Here is a 20,319-nt window from a genome sequence, read left to right on the forward strand (position 1 = left end):
GGATCCTCCATGGTGTTATTGTTAAAACAAGTTGTTACACTGAAAAAGCCAAATGGAACAAAATGACTGTGTGTTTGGTTTGGTGCCCTCTGCAGTCACTGTACTGTGCAGTACCAACACAGCCAATCAACTGGACAGCTGTGACCTGACGTCATCTCTCTGGACAGCTGTCTAAGGTACTGTCCCCTCATATACAGTGTGTGTTACAGACAGACAGACAAACCTACAGAAACCTAAATATGCAGACCAATGAGACAGACAGACAGACCTACAGAAACCTAAATATACAGACCAATGAGAGAGAGAGAGAGACAGAGAGACAGACAGACAGACAGACAGAGTGGGGGAGAGCGAGAGAGATAGAGGCACAGTGGGGTTTACCCTTCATTAATCTATTCCTCTGACAGGGTGTCACCTTCAAGGACATCCTTCTGCAATATACACTGCCACATTATACATGAGCACACACCAATTCCCCAAAGTCTACGAAACACTCTTCTTTGACCTTCAAGAAGATCATACAGATGTAGGATCTTAATTTGATCACTCTTTTGTTGGTGAGAATTTTCCTGTACCGCATGAGCTTTGTGATTTACATAAATTCACTGAAATCCCCTACTAACATGGTTATATTAACAGTATTGCACTTTTCATGTAGACAGTTTTTAGCCAGCTAATAGCCTAACCACCGATCAAGCAACATTATGGACTAAATGTTCAAACCCTGTTACTGCAGGATTATTTGTCTGTAACAATATAGGTTAAAATAAGATCCTACATCTGTAGCTCAATTATGTGTGTGGAAGCGCAAGGAAATTAGCTTCCATGTCATTTTCATCCTGATAAGGTTTAGGAAATGAACAAGAAACACCAGTGGTGAGGAACAGCGACTTCAAATTACTATTATTCTCCAATCAATAGTAGTAATGTGCAATCCACACTGTCCTTAGCCTGACTCTGCTGATCAACAACTGACTAAACCACAACCACCATGGTTGAACTGATAATAATACATTTAATTCTTTATTTGTGACTGGTGGCTTTTCATTTTCTGGTTGGACCTTAACTCAATCACACTGACCTTAGTGGAGGCTGACAGCGATGCACCCTGGTCCAGCAGCATGGCGGCTACGTCCTCGTGACCTTCGCGGGCAGCCAGGTGGAGGGGTGTGTAGCCTGACGTGGTGGCAGCGTTAGCAGAAGCCCCCCTCTGCAGCAGCTGCTGGACGATGTCGGCCTTCCCCAGCCGGCTGGAGATGTGCAGCGCTGTCTGGTCGTCCTGGAGGGAGACATACTATTATACTCTGTCTATTCACTTCACAATGTAAAAAGAAGTGACACCACATCGTTTCACAGCCCAGTTAGACAATAAAGGACTCCCTGACCCCTAACCTCTGCTCACCTTGGCCTTAGTCTCCACCTTCGCTCCATTCTGCAGCAGGTATTGCACCACGTCGGCCTGACCTGCCCGGGCTGCCATGTGCAGCGCTGTCTCCCCCCTCTGGAAAACACACACACACACGTTTGTTTTACTATCCTAGTGGGGACCAAACAATTCCCATTCAACATCCTATTTTCCCTAACCCTAAAACTAATCTTAACCATAGCTTTAACCCCAAACTCCTAACCCTAAAATTGCCCTAAATTCTTGTCCCCACTAGGATAGTAAAACCAAACACACACACACACACACACACACACACACTTAACCTGCATGGTATGTATTACTCTATTTTGACTAGCTAATTATTTTGGGTTTAATTTCTGAAGAGCTGAGTGTAGTGTAACACCTACCACGTTGGTGGTGTTGGGCGAAGCTCCGTGATGCGTCAGTGAGTTGACAATGTTCTCATGTCCCATGAAAGCGGCCACGTGAATAGGAGTGAGTCCAGACTGCAAGAAAATCACAATGATAGTCAATAATCAATAGCCTGGGTTCAGCTGTACCTACAGTATGTCTTAGAGTAAGGGAAACACACAGCTGTACCTAAACAAAATGATTCATTGTCTATGATCTTTGAAGTTCCCAGCCCAGTCTGTTCTTCCTACCCCTAACGCCCTGTGTTACCCCAGGCACAGCCCAGCCCTCTGACCCTAGAGTACCTCTGTCACAGCCTGGATCGATGCTCCGTGTTTCAGCAGCAGCTCCATCACTTTGGAGCGGTTCTTCTTGCAGGCGATGTGAAGCGGGGTGAAGCCGTTCTATAAACAGGTATTTTGACACAGGTTTTAGTTTCTAAGGAAAACAGCAGTTTCCTTTTACCCCTATTTTGTCTGTAGTATAAACATGTGAGAGAGGAACATCTTATTGTTAACCTAACTGAGTTTTATGCCCCAATGGTGTTACAACTATCCACACAGTTTCTTCTTGCCAGTAAACCTCAGTCACCACACCCATGGTTTCAGTCACCACAAAGCATGACAACATACTTAGTGATGTGTGCCAAGACAGTCTTTTCTCTCAAAACACACACACATACACACAGGCGTGCACACATACACTCTCAAACACACACAACGTAGCTCTGCAGATTATCAAACCTAAGCCATTTGAAGGGAGTATGTACAGTGCAATCGGAAAGTATTCAGACCCCTTCCCTTTTTCCACATTTTGTTACGTTACAGCCTTCTAAAATGGATTAAATAAAAATCAATCTACACACAATACCCCATAATGACAAGACAAAAACAGGTTTTTAGACACTTTTGCAAATGTATAAAATAAAAAAATATCACATTTACATAAGTATTCAAACCCATTACTCAGTACTTTCTTGAAGAACCTTTGTCAATAATTACAGCCTTGAGTCTTGGGTATGACTCTACAAGCTTGGCACAGCTGTATTTGGGGAGTATCTCCCATTCTTCTCTGCAGATCCTCTCAAGCTCTGTCAGGTTGGATGGGGAGCGTCGCTGCACAGCTATTTTCAGGTCTCTCCAGAGATGTTCGATTGGGCTCTGGCTGGGCCACTCAAGGACATTCAGAGACTTGTCACAAAGCCACTCCTACATAGTCTTGGCTGTGTTCTTAGGGTCGTTGTCCTGTTGGAAGGTGAACCTTCGTCCCAGTCTGAGGTCCTGAGTGCTCTGGAGCATATTTTTGTTTCTCATGGTCTGTTGGTGCTTTAGATGCCTGTAATGGAATTTTAATGTTTGTGCTTTTCTTATAACTAATTTCTGTGTTCAATTCATGTGGTGTTCTAATAATCAAATTCTGTGTTCATGCAAGTGACTGATTTAACACATCCTCACTTATCAGTATCTGCAATTTGGCAGTACGCCCAGACCTTGTTTTGTAAATGAACTAAAGATATCTTAGTTTCAAGGTCTCAGCTTAGAGAGGAGAAGCCTTGTGAGGTGTTGGTTTGTCAAATGTTATGAACCAGTATTGGTCAGTCAAATGAATGAAACAAAACGGTAATGATGAATTAATTTACTAAATCATGCAAATAGAACTTGTCTGTGTATAGCCGTATATAAGACAACTGCTGGGACTGCCCAAGCAGAGCTTCTGATTGACATGTGTACTATGGTGCATTGAGTTGGTTGGAACCTCTCTAGTGTGATGACAAATAAAGGGTGATTTATTTAAGATTGACTTCAAGTGTCCCTGTATAGGAATTTCCTCGACATGCCTTTTACTGAGGAGTGGCTTCCATCTGGCCACTCTACCAAAAAGGCCTGATTGGTGGAGTGCTGCAGAGATGGTTGTCCTTCTGGAAGGTTCTCCCATCTCCACAGAGGAACTCTGGAGCTCTGTCAGAGTAACCATCGGGTTCTTGGTCACCTTCCTGACCAAGGCCCTTCTTCCCCGATTGCTCAGTTTGGCCGGGTGGCCAGCTCTAGGAAGAGTTTTGGTGGTTCCAAACTTCTTCTGTTTAAGAATGGAGAAGGCCACTGTGTTCTTGGGGACTGTCAATGCTGCAGAAATGTTTTGGTACCCTTCCCCAGATTTGTGCCTCGACACAATCCTGTCTCGGAGTTCTACGAACAATTCCTTCGACTTGGTTTTTGCTTTGACAACTGTGGGACCTTATATAGACAGGTGTGTCCCCTACCAAATCCTGTCAAATTAACTGAATTTATCACAGGTGGACTCAAATCAAGTTGTAGAAACATCTCAAGGATGATCAATGGAAACAGGATGCACCTGAGCTCAATTTCGAGTCTCATAGCAAAGGGTCTGAATACTAATGTAAATACGTTTCTTTTTAACCTGTTTTCGCTTTGTCATTATGGGGTATTGTGTGTAGATTGATGACAAAACATTTTTTATTTTATCAACTTTAGAATAATGCGAACTCTAAGAATCTATCCACTGTGTTGTTGTGAATGGTACAGTACTGAAGGACGGACGTGCATTGTCACAGCTCTGATGACTTTTATCAGTATGAAAAGGGGATGTTACTGCAGTCAGGAAGTGAGCCTGGCTGAAGAAAAAGACAGTTGCCGACCCCACCCAGGGGCTGAGGACACAAACAGACACAACTCCCGGAACAATAAACAAGAGCAGTCAGCAGAATGACGGGACGAATCCGTCCCACCTTCTCCCACCTCTCAGGTCACAGTTTCACGGTTCTGTGTGCACGGAAATGCTGCTATGAAAGATACCCACAGCAATTACACAGCTAAATAGCAAACAAAAGGAGACCACTGAAATGTGGACCAGTGTCATGTGGCACTGAAAGCTGCTTTTTAACTAACACTTACGGTGGTGCTCTATTTATTATGCTGTTAATAAATGTCAATTTCTAACTCAAATGGACAATAGTATTTTGAACTTGTACACCCTGACTTTCTCTCCACCCCTTTCTCACCAGTGCTTTAGCGTTAGGGTTGGCCTTTTTGTCCACTATGAGCTTGGCCACTTTGTAGTGTCCACAGTGGGCGGCCACGTGTAACGCTGTCAGGTAGTCGTTGGTGACATCATCAACGGGGACATCGTTCTGAAGGAGGAGCTGGACACAGTTGATGTGGTCGCCCTGAGTGGCCATGTGCAGGGGGGACAGCCCGTTCTGAAAGGGTTACAGACATCATGTCAATGTTCCGTAGCAGCTGAAAATGTTCCATTACAGCAACGTTCTGTGACAATCACAATTCTATCAGTGGTAGGAGATATTTGCAAACACAACTTTAGATCAATGCTCTGCAAATGTTACCTGGATGAACATGCGTTTAACAATAAGGTAGATGCAAGTGTTAGCATTTTAGTAACCAAGTATATGATAAGAGAAGGCGCTACCTTTGTCTTGGACAGAATGGGGGCTCCGCGGTCCAGCAGGATCTCAACCACTTGTTCATGACCGCTCCTCGCTCCACAGTGAAGAGGTGTCAGTCCGTCCTACACACAACACAGTCAATAAGAACACAGAGCGGTGGAGCTTATGAAACATTCAGCCCACTATGGACTGAATGCAGAAAAGCGCATATCTTGATAATATTTAAGTGAACGCATACATACTGTAATAGAACAGAGTTAAAACATATAACAATGACAAAGTAGTGCATGTTAGGTAGTTAGGTATATACATGACAACATGCCTACTGCTACCACTACAACAACAACAAGTCCTGTAGGCCTCATATAGAAGGGAAGGCCATCATATAGACATATATACACAGTGCTGTATTTCATTTGCAGGTTGACATTTATTGTCATGAGTCTTGCCCTGGAAGCAGAACTGAGCGATTTCCTCTAGAGGGGCCAGCTGCAAAGTCAAAATTGGCTTTATTGTTCAAATTCATGAAAACAAAAATGTGCTTTTTGGTTTTAATTTAAGGGTAGGGTTAGGCATCAGGGTTAGCTGTGTGGTAAGGGTTATGGGTAGGGTCAGGTTTAAAATCAGATTGTATGACTTTGTGGCTGTGCCAGCTAGTGACCACTCTGCAGAGCTGCCTCCAGTACATGAGTCATCTCAATAAATGCCAACCTGCATTTAATTCTGTGAAGGCACTCACCTTAGTCTTGGCATCTATTTTGGATCCTCTGTCCAACAACAGTTTGACCATGTTACTATTGCCTCTTTTAGATGCCACATGGAGAGGTGTGATGTCATTCTGTTACAACACAGAGAGGAGGTAGGAGTGAGCCACACAATACAGAACTGTGAATATTATTTGGATGTCGTCCATATGGTAATAATTAGTCCTGTGAGTAAAACTAAACAGCATCTGAATCCAGTAACAGAAAGATGCCAGCCTTCTATTGTTACAAAAACATCATCATTTTACAAACAATCATTTGATAAGCTGATATTCAAAGTATTCTGAATGGTACGTGTGGTGTGTATAACTAAGGGGGTGTAAAGCTGTCCATTGTTCAGTATTATTTATAAGCCATCTCTTGTGTAATTTACTGTGGAGCTAATCATTAATTACTGTCGACTTCAAACAGAAACACAAACATTACAGCCAGACGCTTCCGTTTCATATAATTACAGGCTGTCTCTGATGCCCATTAAGCTAACCTCTAACGCTGTTGGGTCTGTTGTTACACTCGTTGTTATGTGTTGTTATGATTGCAATACTATCACAATATGACATGAGTACAGGTTGTGGGAGGGATGTGTGGGGGAGGATCTGAGCATTGTGTGAGTAATTTGGGTTGTGGTGTAAGACTGTTGTGGGTATTGCTCCATAGAGTGTAGTGGACTGTTGCTAGTAGCTCCTCCTGTCCAGCAGAGGGCGGAGCAGCATTACCCTGGCCATGAAGTCCACAGCTCCCCCCCGATTCAGCAGAAGCGTGGCCACATTGATGTTGCCATAGTGAGCAGCGATGTGGAGAGGAGTGAAGCCGCTCTGAGGAGAGCAGAGCACACAAACACAACGACACAGGAGTCAGAGACGACCACGGGACTGGTATCACTCTCTCAAATTACACTCCAATTACACATAAACAATTCTCACTGTGGCAGAGCAACTCTTTGTTTTCAAAACCCAAACACAGATCCTGCCGACTAGAATGTGAATAGTAGCCTATGTTGACGTTCATATGACATACCATTCAAAGAGATCATGAGCTTTCATGATTATTTCACCCTTACCACAGTGTTATACTGGACCATAACATGTTACCTACCACACAATAAGGTTAGACACAGTGGCATGAAGTCCCCAGTTACAGACTGTAGTTTATGTAGAATGTCAACAACAGCTAAGAGGCCTTGTCGTGTCAAAGCACAAACGTACCATAAATAGGTTACGTCTTCACATGTGAATGTAACGTATATCGTTCAATGGTGATTTCATAATGAAACCATGGCTTAGAGGGAAACAGCTGTCTAAGCAAGAAGAATATAATGGGAAAGGGCACATCAGGGAGGAACTTTTAGATAAAGCTATCTAATGAGGGAGATCATTTAAGATAAAGCCAATAATCCTGCACAAAGCAGGTGGTCACCAAAGCTTCCTGCACATAAACCACTAAAGTTGTGAGCATTATAAAAACTGTTCTATTTCTATTCTAAAAGGATGAACAAATCAGCTTGACCTCTGAGGTTTCATACAAATAAGAGATAGTTCTGTATTAAACACTTCTTAATCATAAACTGTGTCGATATCTCTGTCATTCACCATACGACACAGATGGTTCCGTTACATTTAAAACACATTAGGAGTTAATCCAACTATCCAAACTATTGATTGGCAATGCTTTTAGCATCTACTATCATGCAGTGCGGTTAAGGCTCAAATATCTACATGTACAAAGCCAAGTGAAGATACTAGCCATGCCGGCCAAAACAGGCATTCTGAGAGGGCAGTCCTCTCTGCCATAATTTGGTGTGGTGGAGTCCTTCTGTCATTTTTACTTTGGAAACAGCACCAACAAGAGGTAAATCATGTCCCATGCACTATGGAGGTTGGGGAGGTTAAGATATACAGTACCCGTCAAAAGTTTGGACACACCTACTCAAGGATTTTTCTTCATTTTTACTATTTTCTTCATTGTAGAATAATAGTGAAGACATCAAAACTATGAAATAACACATATGGAATCATGCAGTAACCAAAAAAGTGTTAAACAAATCAAAATATATTTTATATTTGAGATTCTTCAAAGAAGCCACCCTTTTCCCTGTGACAGCTTTGCAAAACTATCTCATGAAGCTGGTTGAGAGAATGCCAAGAGTGTGTAAAGCTGTCATCAAGGCAAAGGGTGGCTACTTTGAAGAATCTCAAATGTAAAATATATTTTGATTTGTTTAACACCTTTTTGGTTACTACATGATTCCATATGTGTTATTTCATAGTTTTGATGTCTTCACTATTATTCTACAATGTAGAAAATAGTCAAACATAAAGAAAAACCCTGGAATGAGTTGGTGTGTCCAACTGGTACTGTAAATGCAGTCTAATAAACTAACAAGTAGACCATTTCTCTGCTGCTGGGAGGCTGGGTTCTTTAACAAACCTAATAGGCCAGATTTTGATCAAAATACAGTATGATAAACAGTAACACTTAGGTATTGTTAGTATTGTGTCATAACATTATTTATCATTAACCATGTTATGGCAGGATATCGGTCTTGGAACCCATGGAACCCTCCTAGCCTCCAGCTACAGATATCCACAGTCCACATCAGTATTAGTAAGACATGATGCAATATTACTCTATCTACCAGTAATAAGAGACACGCTACATGAATGAAGTGATGGGGAAAATACAAAAAAAAAATGAAAAAGAAGGGAGATATGGGGCTGCAACAACACTAGTGCATGATACAGGAGGTTGTTTTCTGGATTTGTTTAAGCTATGATGGATAGAATAAGTACAGTACAGTGTACAGGTATACCTCTGTCGTTTTATTCACCATCATCTAGGGGGAGACGGCACAAGGCCGGCCAAGAGAGGAGAGAATGGGTGGTTAGTGTGTGCACAACATCCCATAACGAGGAGAGATTACAGGTGGAGTTACTGGAGTAGGTCTCTAGTGGGCCAGAGAGGTTTTGAGTCGCTCAACTTTATACAGAAACGGTTGTTAATGTTAAGAGTAAAAGTTGCAAAGTTCCAAACAAAACTGTCAGTTGTGGTTAAATTGTTCTGCAGGATATAAGGTCACTGTACAGAATCAGCTATGTCTCTTTATATCCAGCTTTCCTTCTCTCCTCTCTGTATTGTCTTACTGAGAATAATGTAATGCATTATCACACATGCACCTACGCATTATTACACACAAACCTCAAAGTAAAAAAACATAAGAAAACAATTAAATAAACAAAGAAACACATTTAAACAATTTGATTAAAACGTATAATGATCCTACTCATATAAGAAAAGAGCCAGAAAGACAGAGGTGAGAAACAAAGGGAGAGAGACAACATTTGCAGAATGTGGTGTAGTGGTCACCTTGGACTCCACATCTGCGTTGCGGTCGTTCTGGAGCAGTAACGCTGCAGCCTTGGTGTCGTCCTTGCGGGCGGCGATGTGCAGGGCGGGCAGACGCACCTTGCCCTTGGTGTCATTCTCCAGGAGCAGAGACACCACTTGGTCATGCCCCTGCTGCAGCGCCACCGCCAGAGGGGTGAACCCGTCCTGTTAGAGGGGGATAGGGGTAGTACTGTATTACTAAAGACAATGTGTTACAAGAACCGTGGGGTATCGCTATGGGAACAGCTATGCCTGCTATGCTCTTTGATGTCTGTATGCCATTTAGATCAGTTTCGGATAGATGACATCATAGAACCTCATGCAAATTTAAAATATTATGGAAATCTAGTAGGGCTGTCAGAGTTAATCCATTAACATGAGTCCACTTTTTTTCATTTTCGTGCAAAAAATGTTTTTATCTTGATTAATCGCATTGTCTGAAAGCCTTGAAAATACAATGAAAATATCCAAAATACATGATCTATACATCTAAAAACTGCAACCCCCCCCCAAAAAAATAAAAAATATGAATACATATATATGTTGACATTGAGGTTAAAGAAAGAGTGCTTTATGAATGTACCTGATTTTGCTAACCGTAACTTAGGATAAAATCAAGACGTCAATATTCTTGTAATGCTTTTGTATAAACAAATCTTACATTACAGCTCAATAATCGTGATTAATCACAGCAAATCCAAATGACAGCTGTAAAATCTATATTACACAAAGTCCAACTAAATATGTCTTTTTTCCTTTTTTATATCCTTTCAAAAAATCTGTTGACAACACCAACATGCCAAAATGTATTGTACTTAAACATAAAGATGTACATTTCACACTATATCCATTACATCTGACAGCAAGCAGGAGCATGTACTGCATACATTACATAACAGTAAAGAACACTTCTCTCCCACAATCATACATCACTTACATGTTACAATGTGCATGTGTGTGTGTGTGTGTGTGGACGATTTGCTTTCTCAAGGACAGTTTTCTTTCTCATGTTGGACCAGTGGACCAGACCAGTGGTTTTTACTGGTGGATTTTCATCAGAGGCAGCAGCTCCTGGCTCCAGCAGCAGGCAGCTCTCAGTGTAAATGGGCCATAGAGGCTGGCAGGGGGATAAAGGACTTTATCTCCGGCCTGCTCAAGGTCATTCAGCTCTACTATACACTACCAATCAATGAAGCGCTGCCTGCTGAAGTCCCTGAATGCAGCATGGAGGGAGAGAGAGAGAGAGAGAGAGAGAGAGAGAGAGAGAGAGAGAGAGAGAGAGACTGACAGACAGAACCAGATTGGGAGAGAGTGAGTGAAGGGGAGGGAGGCAGTTTACAATAGAGAGAGTGAGGTAGGAAAGGAGGGAAGGAGAGGGAGGTAGTAACAGAGAATAGAAAGAGGGAGATGGAAATAGAGGAGGAGGAGGGAGGGGATGAAGAGAGAGAGGAAAAAAGAGGAGGATGGAGGTAAACATGTAGAGATAATAGGGAGGAAGGGAGAGAGAGAGGGAGAGAGAGAGCGAGCGAGAAAGCAAAGGACAGAGAGAGAGAGACAGACAGCGAGAGAGACAGAGAGAGACAGGGCAGTAAACAACATAACAGGCAGGGTGGGAGGGATGGAGGGGACACACAGGTACCTCGGTGGCCATACTCTGGCTGGAGTTGTGTTCCAGGAGGAAGCGAACCACCTCAATATGGTTCTCCTGGGCTGCCATGTAGAGCGGGGTGAAGCCATTCTACAAGAGAGGACCAACAGGAAACTCATTACAACAGCAACAATCAACCATAAAGCACACAGAGTAGCCTATATTATGTTATAACATGGCATTGTTGAATACTCATTTCTGATTGGCTTGAGGGCATTCTAGAGCGTGCATTATTTCCAAATAATGCAAGGTACAGTTTATCAGCAATGTAGAATTCAATGTATATAGTTAAATCTAACATGTTCAATGTTTGAGTTGCTTTTGAAAGCAAAAGTCGAATTGAATACATTATTGGCATGGTTGAATTAGATTTTCAAAGTAGCAAGCTATAACTCCACCCGGCACAGCCAGAAGAGGACTGGCCACCCCACATAGCCTGGTTCCTCTCTAGGTTTCTTCCTAGGTATTGGCCTTTCTAGGGAGTTTTTCCTAGCCACCGTGCTTCTCCACCTGCATTGCTTGCTGTTTGGGGTTTTAGGCTGGGTTTCTGTACAGCACTTTGAGATATCAGCTGATGTACGAAGGGCTATATAAATAAATTTGATTTGATTTGATTTGATAACTGAAGGCTTGGTTAGCTAAACAATCAAGTATTTTTGTTTGGTTACCAAGGCAACTACTGTAGCTACTGTATCTAGTAAACTTGCTAGATACTTCAGTGGATGGTGAACACATTAGATTAGAACCATGGTGTAGCCATGGTATAAAACGGATAATCAACTCGGTGCTCTATGCGTTCTTTGGCAAATAATGCAACTCTGTGGAAGGGGAGTTCCCTAGCGCATCATGAAATACACCTAGTTCATTATTTTCCATAAAAAGCTTTGCCCCTCGTTGATTATCCCTTACATAGAAAAATATATAATACTTTATCATACCACAGCTCAGAGAATTATACAGTACCATACAAAGTATATTACACAACTTCCACAGTAACTGTGCTTAGTGAAAATAAGCACTCTGGTGGAATTTTTTTAATTAAGAATCTACACTATATGACCAAAAGTATGTGGACACCTGCTTGTCGAACATCTTGTTCCAGAATCATGGGCATTAATATGGAGTTGGTCCCCCATTTGCTTCTATAACAGCCTCCACTCTTCCAGGAAGGCTTTCCACTAGATGTTGGAACTTGCTTCCATTCAATCACAAAAGCATTAGTGAGGTTGGGCACTGATGTTCGGCAATTAGGTCTGGCTCGCAGTCGGCGTTCCAATTCATCTCAAACGTGTTTAATGGGGTTGAGGTCCAGGCTCTGTGCAGGCCAGTCAAGTTCTTCCACACCAATCCCGACAAACCACAAAGTTTGAAGCACAGAATCATTTAGATCATCATTGTATGCTGTAGCATTAAAATGTCCCTTTACTTGAACTTAGGGGCCTTGCCCGAACCATGAAAAACAATTCCAGCCCATTATTCTTCCTCCACCAAACTTTACAGCGGGCACTATGCATTTGGGCAGGTAGTGTTCTCCTTGCATCCACCAAACTCCTTCGTTGGACTGCCAGATGGTGAAGTGTGATTCATCACTCCAAAGAATGTGTTTCCACCGCTCCAGAGTCCAATGGTAGCGAGCTTTACACCACTCCAGTCAACGCTTGGTATTGTGCATGGTGATCTTAGGCTTGTGTGAGGCTGCTCGGCCATAGAAACCCATTTCATGAAGCTCCCGACGAACAGTTCTTGGCGTGACGTTGCTTCCAGAGGCAGTTTTGAACTCTGTAGTGAGTGTTGCAACAGAGGACAGACAATTTTTATGCACTTCAGCACTCAGCGGTCCCGTTCTGTGAGCTTGTGTGGCCTACCACTTCACGGCTGAGCCATTGTTGCTCCTAGACGTTTCCGATGTTTGTCTATGGAGATGCATGGCTGTGTGCTCCATTTTATACACCTGTCAGCAACGGGTGTGGGTGAAATAGCCAAATCCACTCATTTGAAGGGGTGTTTCACCTACTTTTGGCCATGTCGTGTAGCTGTTATTGGCAGAGTGGTTTGAAACTCTCTTTGTTATTGGTCTATTAACATACAATTTTTTTGTCCATTAAAATAACATCAAATTGATCAGAAATACAGTGTATACATTGTTAATGTTGTAAATGACTATTGTAGCTGGAAACGGCAGATTTTTAATGGAATATCTACATAGGCGTAGAGGCCCATTATCAGCAACCATCACTCCTGTGTTCCAATGGCACGTTGTGTTAGCTAATCCAAGTTTATCAGTTTCAAAGACGAATTGATCATTAGAAAACCATTTTGCAATGATGTTAGCACAGCTGAAAACTGTTGTTCTGATTAAAGAAGCAATAAAACTGGCCTTCTTTAGACTAGTTGAGTATCTGGAGCGTCAGCATTTGTGTGTTCGATTACAGGCTCAAAATGGCCAGAAACAAAGTTCTTTCTTCTGAAACTCATCAATCTATTCTTGTTCTGAGAAATTAAGGCTATTCAATGCGAGAAATTGCCAAAAAAATGAAGATCTCGTACAACACTACGTACTACTCGTATCACAGAAATGCGATACTATTTTAATGGACCAAAAATGTGCTTTTCTTTCGAAAACAAGAACATTTCAAAGTGACTCCAAACTTATGAACGGTAGTGTATATAAAACACAAGCAAATCACATTTTTGACTGAACTGGGCCTTTAAATGTTTATGTCAGGGGATGGCCTACAGTGTGAATCCTGTACAGATTCCTTATCATTAGAATGTGTGTATAATGATAGGTTCTGATGTGCTCTGTATCTATGACCTGAGCTTATGTATAGTATGTGTGTGTGTGTGTTATGGATATCCTACCTGAGACTGTGCGTTCACATTGGCTCCATTGGTCACTAGCTCTTTCACCACTTCCGTTTGGCCGGCCAGGGAGGCTATGTGAAGAGCGGTGTTTCCTTTCTGGATTAGAGAAGAGAATGAGAGGCATGTCAGTTAATCCCTCCCCCACATGTCCCAGTGTCCACGTGTACCTCATGGCTGCACCCCCGGCGCATTGTTTGCATTGTGATGACAGTAGTGGCATATGCTGTGTCTACTAAAAGGACATCCCTCCCCTCTAGGTAGAGAAGGAATGAGTTGAAGACAGGTGTCTTGATTACAACATTTAAAACAAAAAAGCAGGAGTGCAGATATCCCATTCAGCCAAACATGACCTTTACTGTGCCTCCTTAGACTAGTGTCTGAGGTTTCATTTGAAGAGCTGAAGAGTTTGATGTTGAGTAGTTTGAAGACTCTCCTTAGTGTTGCATTTTTCACAGTGTGCAGAATTGACATATAACTAGTGTCTGCTTCCATTGGGAGAGAGGGAACACTGAACACTAAATGGTAGCTACAGCCTCCAAGTCTGTCTATGAACAAACATGGACATGCTGCTGACCACACTGATGCTGACCACACTGATGCTGACCACTGAATGCTAAGCTCATGTTGTGTTTGTGACCAACTGGGTATCGAACCTGGGTCCTCTGCACATCTCACTGAATATCGGCCCTAGGAGCTACCATGAGAAAAGGTTCCTCATCATGCTTGTAGTTCACTGAATCATCCCCTCGGTGTTGTCTGACAGCAACAAAGCAGTGACAGAAGCAGAGTGGGACGCACCTTGGTCGCCGCGTCCACATTGGCTTCTAGCTTCAGCAGCTCAGCCACCACCTCTACATGACCCTCCTTAGAGGCCAGATGAAGAGCATTCAACCCATTCTGAATGAAATGAAAGAAAGTAGTTTAAATACATCTATGGCACCCAGCCTACATTCTCTGAAAGAGAGACAGGTTGTGCCCATGGTGTGAGATTACTCAGACTTTCAAGTACCTTCAAATGACTAATTGATGTTGTGGCCTTGATTTAAATTTGACAAATTTATCACACAACTGCAGGATTAAATGTATTTGATGGAAATAGTTTAAGTTACATTGACTGATACACTCTTAGAAAGAATGGTTCAAAAAGGGTTCTTCAGCTGTCCCCATAGGAGAACCCTTTTGAGTTCTAGGTAGAAACCTTCTTGGTTCCAGGTAGAACACAAAAAGGTTCTTCAGCTGTCCCCATAGGAGAACCCTTTTGAGTTCTAGGTAGAAACCTTCTTGGTTCCAGGTAGAACACAAAAGGGTTCTTCAGCTGTCCCCATAGGAGAACCGTTTTGAGTTCTAGGTAGAAACCTTATTGGTTCCAGGTAGAACACAAAAGGGTTCTTCAGCTGTCCCCATAGGAGAACCCTTTTGAGTTCTAGGTAGAAACCTTATTGGTTCGAGGTGGAACACAAAAGGGTTCTGCCTGGAACCCAAAGGGTTCTACCTAGTGCCAAAAAGGGTTCTACATAAGGCTCTCCTATGAGGAAAACCAAAGAACCCTATTAGGTTCTAAATAGCACCTTTATTTTCTAAAAGTGCATATTGTGTACAAAATGGGAATGAACTGAAGAGCAGATGTTGGATGAATAGCAATCCACCTGGTTGCAGATGTTGATTTCTACCCCAGACTTGAGGTAGTCCAGGGCCTTCTCCAGGTTCCCAGCCCGCGCTGCTCGCAGGTAACTGGCATTGCTGTCCGACTAAGGAGATAGAGAGAGATAGAGAGAGAGAGATAGGTCAAATCCAGGCCACATACTGTAGTGTACATACAATATAATTTCCTACTGCTGAATAGCAGAAGGCTAGAACGAAAGCACCGGTTCACATTCTCAGTAGTCACAGCGATAAACACTCACACACAAAAAGTATAAAACAAAATCTCAGATACCGGACCAGTCATGTTTTTCTCAAAATGTCCTTGATCTTCTGTAGAATTATAGCTACATTTCAACTGTATTGTAAAATACTGTATCAGTAGATAAAATAACACAGACATCCCAAAGATCAAGCAAAACCAATTGAGCATTTATCCTAGTAAATGATGTTCTTCTACATCATCCTTTCTTCTTATCCCATACCAGGACGTTGTGATGCCAGCAGCGTCAAACACATTATATCCCATGACTCCTGAGTCAACACAATGGTGGGTGGTCCTGATTGTCACTACCGAGACTTCTCTCTTCTGGTACAGACAAGAGAGACACACTCAGAAGACCTCCTCTAGACAGAGAGAAGGGCAATTCCCTGTATCCCTGAGACTCTGAATTTTCACTATAAAAATGAATGTCAAACAAAAACCAATGGCTGTAAAGTAAAAATAAAAAAATAAAAAACTGCACAAGGACTAGTTTTAACCATTTCCACTGAACATTTGACAAAAACACATCTACTTGAAGAACAATGCAGTTGCAAAGTTTGGTAACAGAATGACGGTTTGTAATGTTTGTGCTATCATTCTGTTGCCAAATTTTGCATCTGCACTGTTCTTCAAAGTAAATGTGTTTTTGTAAAAATGTGTTTGGAAAATGTTTTAATTAGCCACTGTGCATATAGTTGCATGGTGTGTTTAACTTTGCAGTCACTATTTTTTGTTGTCATACATTTTAATGTGAAATATCGGAGTCTCAGTGTCACTCTGTTACCGTGGAATAACTGCATTATCCCTCTTCTGCTTGGCTCTTCATTAATTTAAAATAGAAAGAGGGCTTTGTGCACAAAAATAAATGACAACAAGCCATTTTTTGATTTAGCCCATTAAACAATTGTGTGTGTGTGCATGTGTGAGTGTGTGTCAGTGCATGCGTATGTATGAGTGAGTGTGTGCGTGCGCGTGTAAATCCGTCTTATCAGCTCACGTCAGATTGTTCTGTTTGTGTCTGGGATACTTGACAGAGACCGACACATAGCAGAGTCTGCATATTTGCTGGCTGTAATTGTATGAAGTTGATTTCTAAAACCCAGCACCAGTGCACATGTCCTCAGAGCATGCAGTTGAGACAGACTGCTACATAACAAGAGCTCAGAGACAAAATACCCCTGAATTAAACCAAGTCCCAGACCTTCTAATTTTAGCACGTTTCCAGAGACACTTACAGTAAACTGGCAGACCCAAACAACATGAATGCCACAACCTTTTCCCCACCCACATACTTTTCCAGGAATAACTGATGGGCAAAAGCTGGCTTGACAAACAGCCAAAATATAAATGACCAAGACATTTTTCCAGATTGCTCCAGTGATAGGGAATCAGAGTGGACTGTGGGAGCAATTTCAGAAGAAGCGTGTGTGTGTGAATCCCACAAGTGAGTGGAGAACCTATTCATTTCCTTGAAGTAAAACACATTAGCAGAGATCTAGTAGTATCTTAGTATCTCCGCTGTAGAATACATAAATGCCTGTTTCCTTTTCCAAACACAAGCCCCTAGGACAGAACAGTGGCAGTAAGCTATTCGTGTCATTTCTTTGCTTTCATCTTTGAAGAGATTAGTGGTACATACTGTATGGAAAAATGCCATGTTTCTCATTGAAATATTTTCAGTAATAAAACCGTAGTGCAGTGACTATGTATAGTAGTATAGGTAAAGAGCATTGTTTTGTACATAACAGAGGCAATAATTGTGAATGTGAATCTGAGGAGGGCTAATATCAAAAGTGATGACCATCCTATGATCTCTCCAGTGTTGGACAACTCCTCCTTAGCCTAAAACACTACGTGACACCTGTCCTTCACCGTGAACTGTTCAGCCAGCTGGCAGACTCCTTCGCCCATTTAACTATCCCATCCACTCCAGACCACGTCATTAAATTACGCCTGGAACTCTTGCACCAATTGGTATTTTCTCAGTTAGAGACAACACATTATCTCGATGATTTGTAGTGACATTGAGCTCTGGACACCAAAATATCCAAAACAAAACATGAGGATTTTTTTTTTCTTGTGCAAATACACAAGCATACAAACTTTCCCACAGTGTATGGTGGCTGTAAGTGACTGTCAAGGATCTCTGAGAATAGCGTATTTGTTCAGTGTCAGATGCTTGATTCAGACTTCTGACATAAACATGTGAGGCCTCTTACTGTTCCGCTGTCTCATTGCTGTTGACAGTCAGACAACGACACATTCATTTACTTGTCAAGCCATGACGTCAACATACAAAATGCAAGACATGCATTTTTAAGTACCATCCTTCTTTTACTTTCTAGACAAGCACACCAGGCTAAATGTACTTATTGTAGCCTATGCAATTTCATTATACAGAATATAATTTGGAGTTTTTAAAAGTACAGGATCATGGATGGTGGTATGCAGGATACTGTGCTAGTGCTCCTCTGAAGCCTTGTGCCACATTAATTGAAGAGCCCGCCCATTTAAGCCTATATAACTGACTTATGTTCATCAGACATTTATTTCACAAGCTATAAACTCTCTCCATGGTCACCACTCTCACCAAGACATTGATGAAGTGATCACGTGCAGTGTTTCCCTGAAGACGTTTTGCTATGTCTATCATTCACCATAAGGGAATCACTCAGATTCCCCGTTGTTCTTCAACATTCCCCTGTAACGTATCTAAAGGGGATAACCTCTCAAGGAAATTGAAGTGCCCCCCCCAGGTAAGACGTTGAATATGAATCCACAGTGAGTTCAGTGACACTAGTGGCCCTGGTGCATGACAGAGAAGGCCAGACTACAGTACAGTATAGACCAGCAGAGGCTCCTCAGAGGAGGAAGAGAAGGACCATATTCCTCAGTGAATTTAGTTATTTTTTATAGTGAAACATTACAAAAGTTATTATTTTTAGATAAAACTATACTAATTATATTCACGTCAGAAAATAATTGATTAAAAAACAACAATTTTTGCAATTAAGGTCTACAATTTTTGCAATTAAGCACTCGAGGGTAGCACAATGGTTTAGCCGGAGGACAGCTAGTTTCAGGCCTCCTCTGGGATCATTGACTTCAATACAAAACCTTGGAGGTTCATTGTTCTCAATCCCTTCCATAGACTACCTATCTGGCCGGCTTGCCAGATCTACCTGGCCGGCTGGCCAGCCCACCATATCCGGACTTATCTGGCCATCCAGGTAGGATCCGGATAGGGCCGGTCAGATTGGACTGACCGGCCGGACCTACAAGGTCCCATCTGGCGAACTGGTCCACACAGGATAGCGTTGCGGACCTGTCTGGCAGACCGACCGGACCTATCTGGGACCAACCGGCCGCATAGAATGTCCGGATAGGGTTAGCTGGCTAGATTGGACCGACTGGCCGGCCGGCCTTACAAGGTCCCATCCGGACCTATCTGGCTGGCCGGTCGGACCGGACTTCCAGATGACGTCCTCCAACCTATCAGAGCTTTTGCAGCATGAACTGACCATTTTTATTTATCTGTTATTTTACCAGGTTGACTGAGAACACGTTCCCATTTGCAGCAACGACCTGGGGAATAGTTACAGGGGAGGGGAGGGGGATGAATGAGCCAATTGTAAACTGGGGATTATTAGGTGACCGTGATGGTTTGAGGGCCAGATTGGGAATTTAGCCAGGACACCAGGGTTAACAACCCTACTCTTACGATAAGTGCCATGGGATCTTTAATGACCTCAGAGAGTCAGGAAACCCGTTTAACATCCCATCCGAAAGACAGCACCCTACACAGGGCAGTGTCCCCAATCACTGCCCTGGGGCATTGGGATATTTTTTTAGACCAGAGGAAAGAGTGCCTCCTACTGGCCCTCCAACACCACTTCCAGCAGCATCTGGTCTCCCATCCAGGAACTGACCAGGACCAACCCTGCTTAGCTTCAAAAGCAAGCCAGCAGTGGTACACAGGGTGGTATGCTGGGGACATGTCCACCCAATCAAAGGATCAGAGAATGAATCTAGTACTAAAAGCATACGCTAAAGCTAGCTAGCACCGCAGTGCATAAAATGTGGTGAGTAGTTGACTCAAAGAGAAGAAGACAATAGTTGAAGAGTTTTAAACAAAGGAGAAGCGAGAGCAAGAGTGACAGATTTTTTTCACTTTCACTTACTTAGCTAGCGAATGCAGCTGGCTAGTTTAGCCTACATAAACACCCAGCTCAAACAGAGATGGATGCTATATTAGCTAGATGGCTATGGCTATCCAACACTGGAACCTTCCAAGTCAAGGTTTTATTAATTTATTACCAACTAGCCCGCCAGTGTAACTGCTAACTGCTTGCTGTACACTGCACTGCATGATTGTAGCGGGTTTACTAAAGCGTTAGTTCTAGTAGCTATGTTGACTATGACGTTAGCTAATATGGTGACAACAATGGAGGCTGTATATAGGGGTAAGCCGTTATGGTATGAAGGTTTGGCTTGGAATGTTTTTTTCCCTGGTCACAGACAGCTGTTGTGTTG

The 20,319-nt window shown here is 42.5% G+C and overlaps 1 protein-coding gene across 21 annotated transcripts in view; it reads right to left on the bottom strand.

Moving 5' to 3' along the window:
* The window catches only part of LOC109890001 (ankyrin-3-like), a 164,023-nt gene that overhangs the window by 55,482 nt on the left and 88,222 nt on the right, over positions 1 to 20,319 (bottom strand). For 15 of the 21 annotated variants that reach the window (XM_031823660.1, XM_031823642.1, XM_031823643.1 and 12 more), the window contains exons 2-15: positions 15,527 to 15,628; positions 14,679 to 14,777; positions 13,878 to 13,976; positions 11,007 to 11,105; positions 9,347 to 9,532; positions 8,793 to 8,816; positions 6,700 to 6,798; positions 5,959 to 6,057; positions 5,243 to 5,341; positions 4,818 to 5,015; positions 2,104 to 2,202; positions 1,795 to 1,893; positions 1,403 to 1,501; positions 1,082 to 1,279 (exon numbers count right to left, since the gene is read on the bottom strand). In XM_031823660.1, coding sequence (XP_031679520.1) covers positions 1,082 to 1,279; positions 1,403 to 1,501; positions 1,795 to 1,893; positions 2,104 to 2,202; positions 4,818 to 5,015; positions 5,243 to 5,341; positions 5,959 to 6,057; positions 6,700 to 6,798; positions 8,793 to 8,816; positions 9,347 to 9,532; positions 11,007 to 11,105; positions 13,878 to 13,976; positions 14,679 to 14,777; positions 15,527 to 15,628 — 1,599 coding nt within the window. The remainder of the gene's footprint in view (positions 1 to 1,081; positions 1,280 to 1,402; positions 1,502 to 1,794; positions 1,894 to 2,103; positions 2,203 to 4,817; positions 5,016 to 5,242; positions 5,342 to 5,958; positions 6,058 to 6,699; positions 6,799 to 8,792; positions 8,817 to 9,346; positions 9,533 to 11,006; positions 11,106 to 13,877; positions 13,977 to 14,678; positions 14,778 to 15,526; positions 15,629 to 20,319) is intronic. The other 6 variants (XM_031823661.1, XM_031823659.1, XM_031823644.1 and 3 more) reach the window with 1 other exon arrangement.

The sequence above is a fragment of the Oncorhynchus kisutch genome, linkage group LG4 (genome assembly GCF_002021735.2).
Source record: "Oncorhynchus kisutch isolate 150728-3 linkage group LG4, Okis_V2, whole genome shotgun sequence".
Lineage (NCBI taxonomy): Eukaryota > Metazoa > Chordata > Actinopteri > Salmoniformes > Salmonidae > Oncorhynchus > Oncorhynchus kisutch.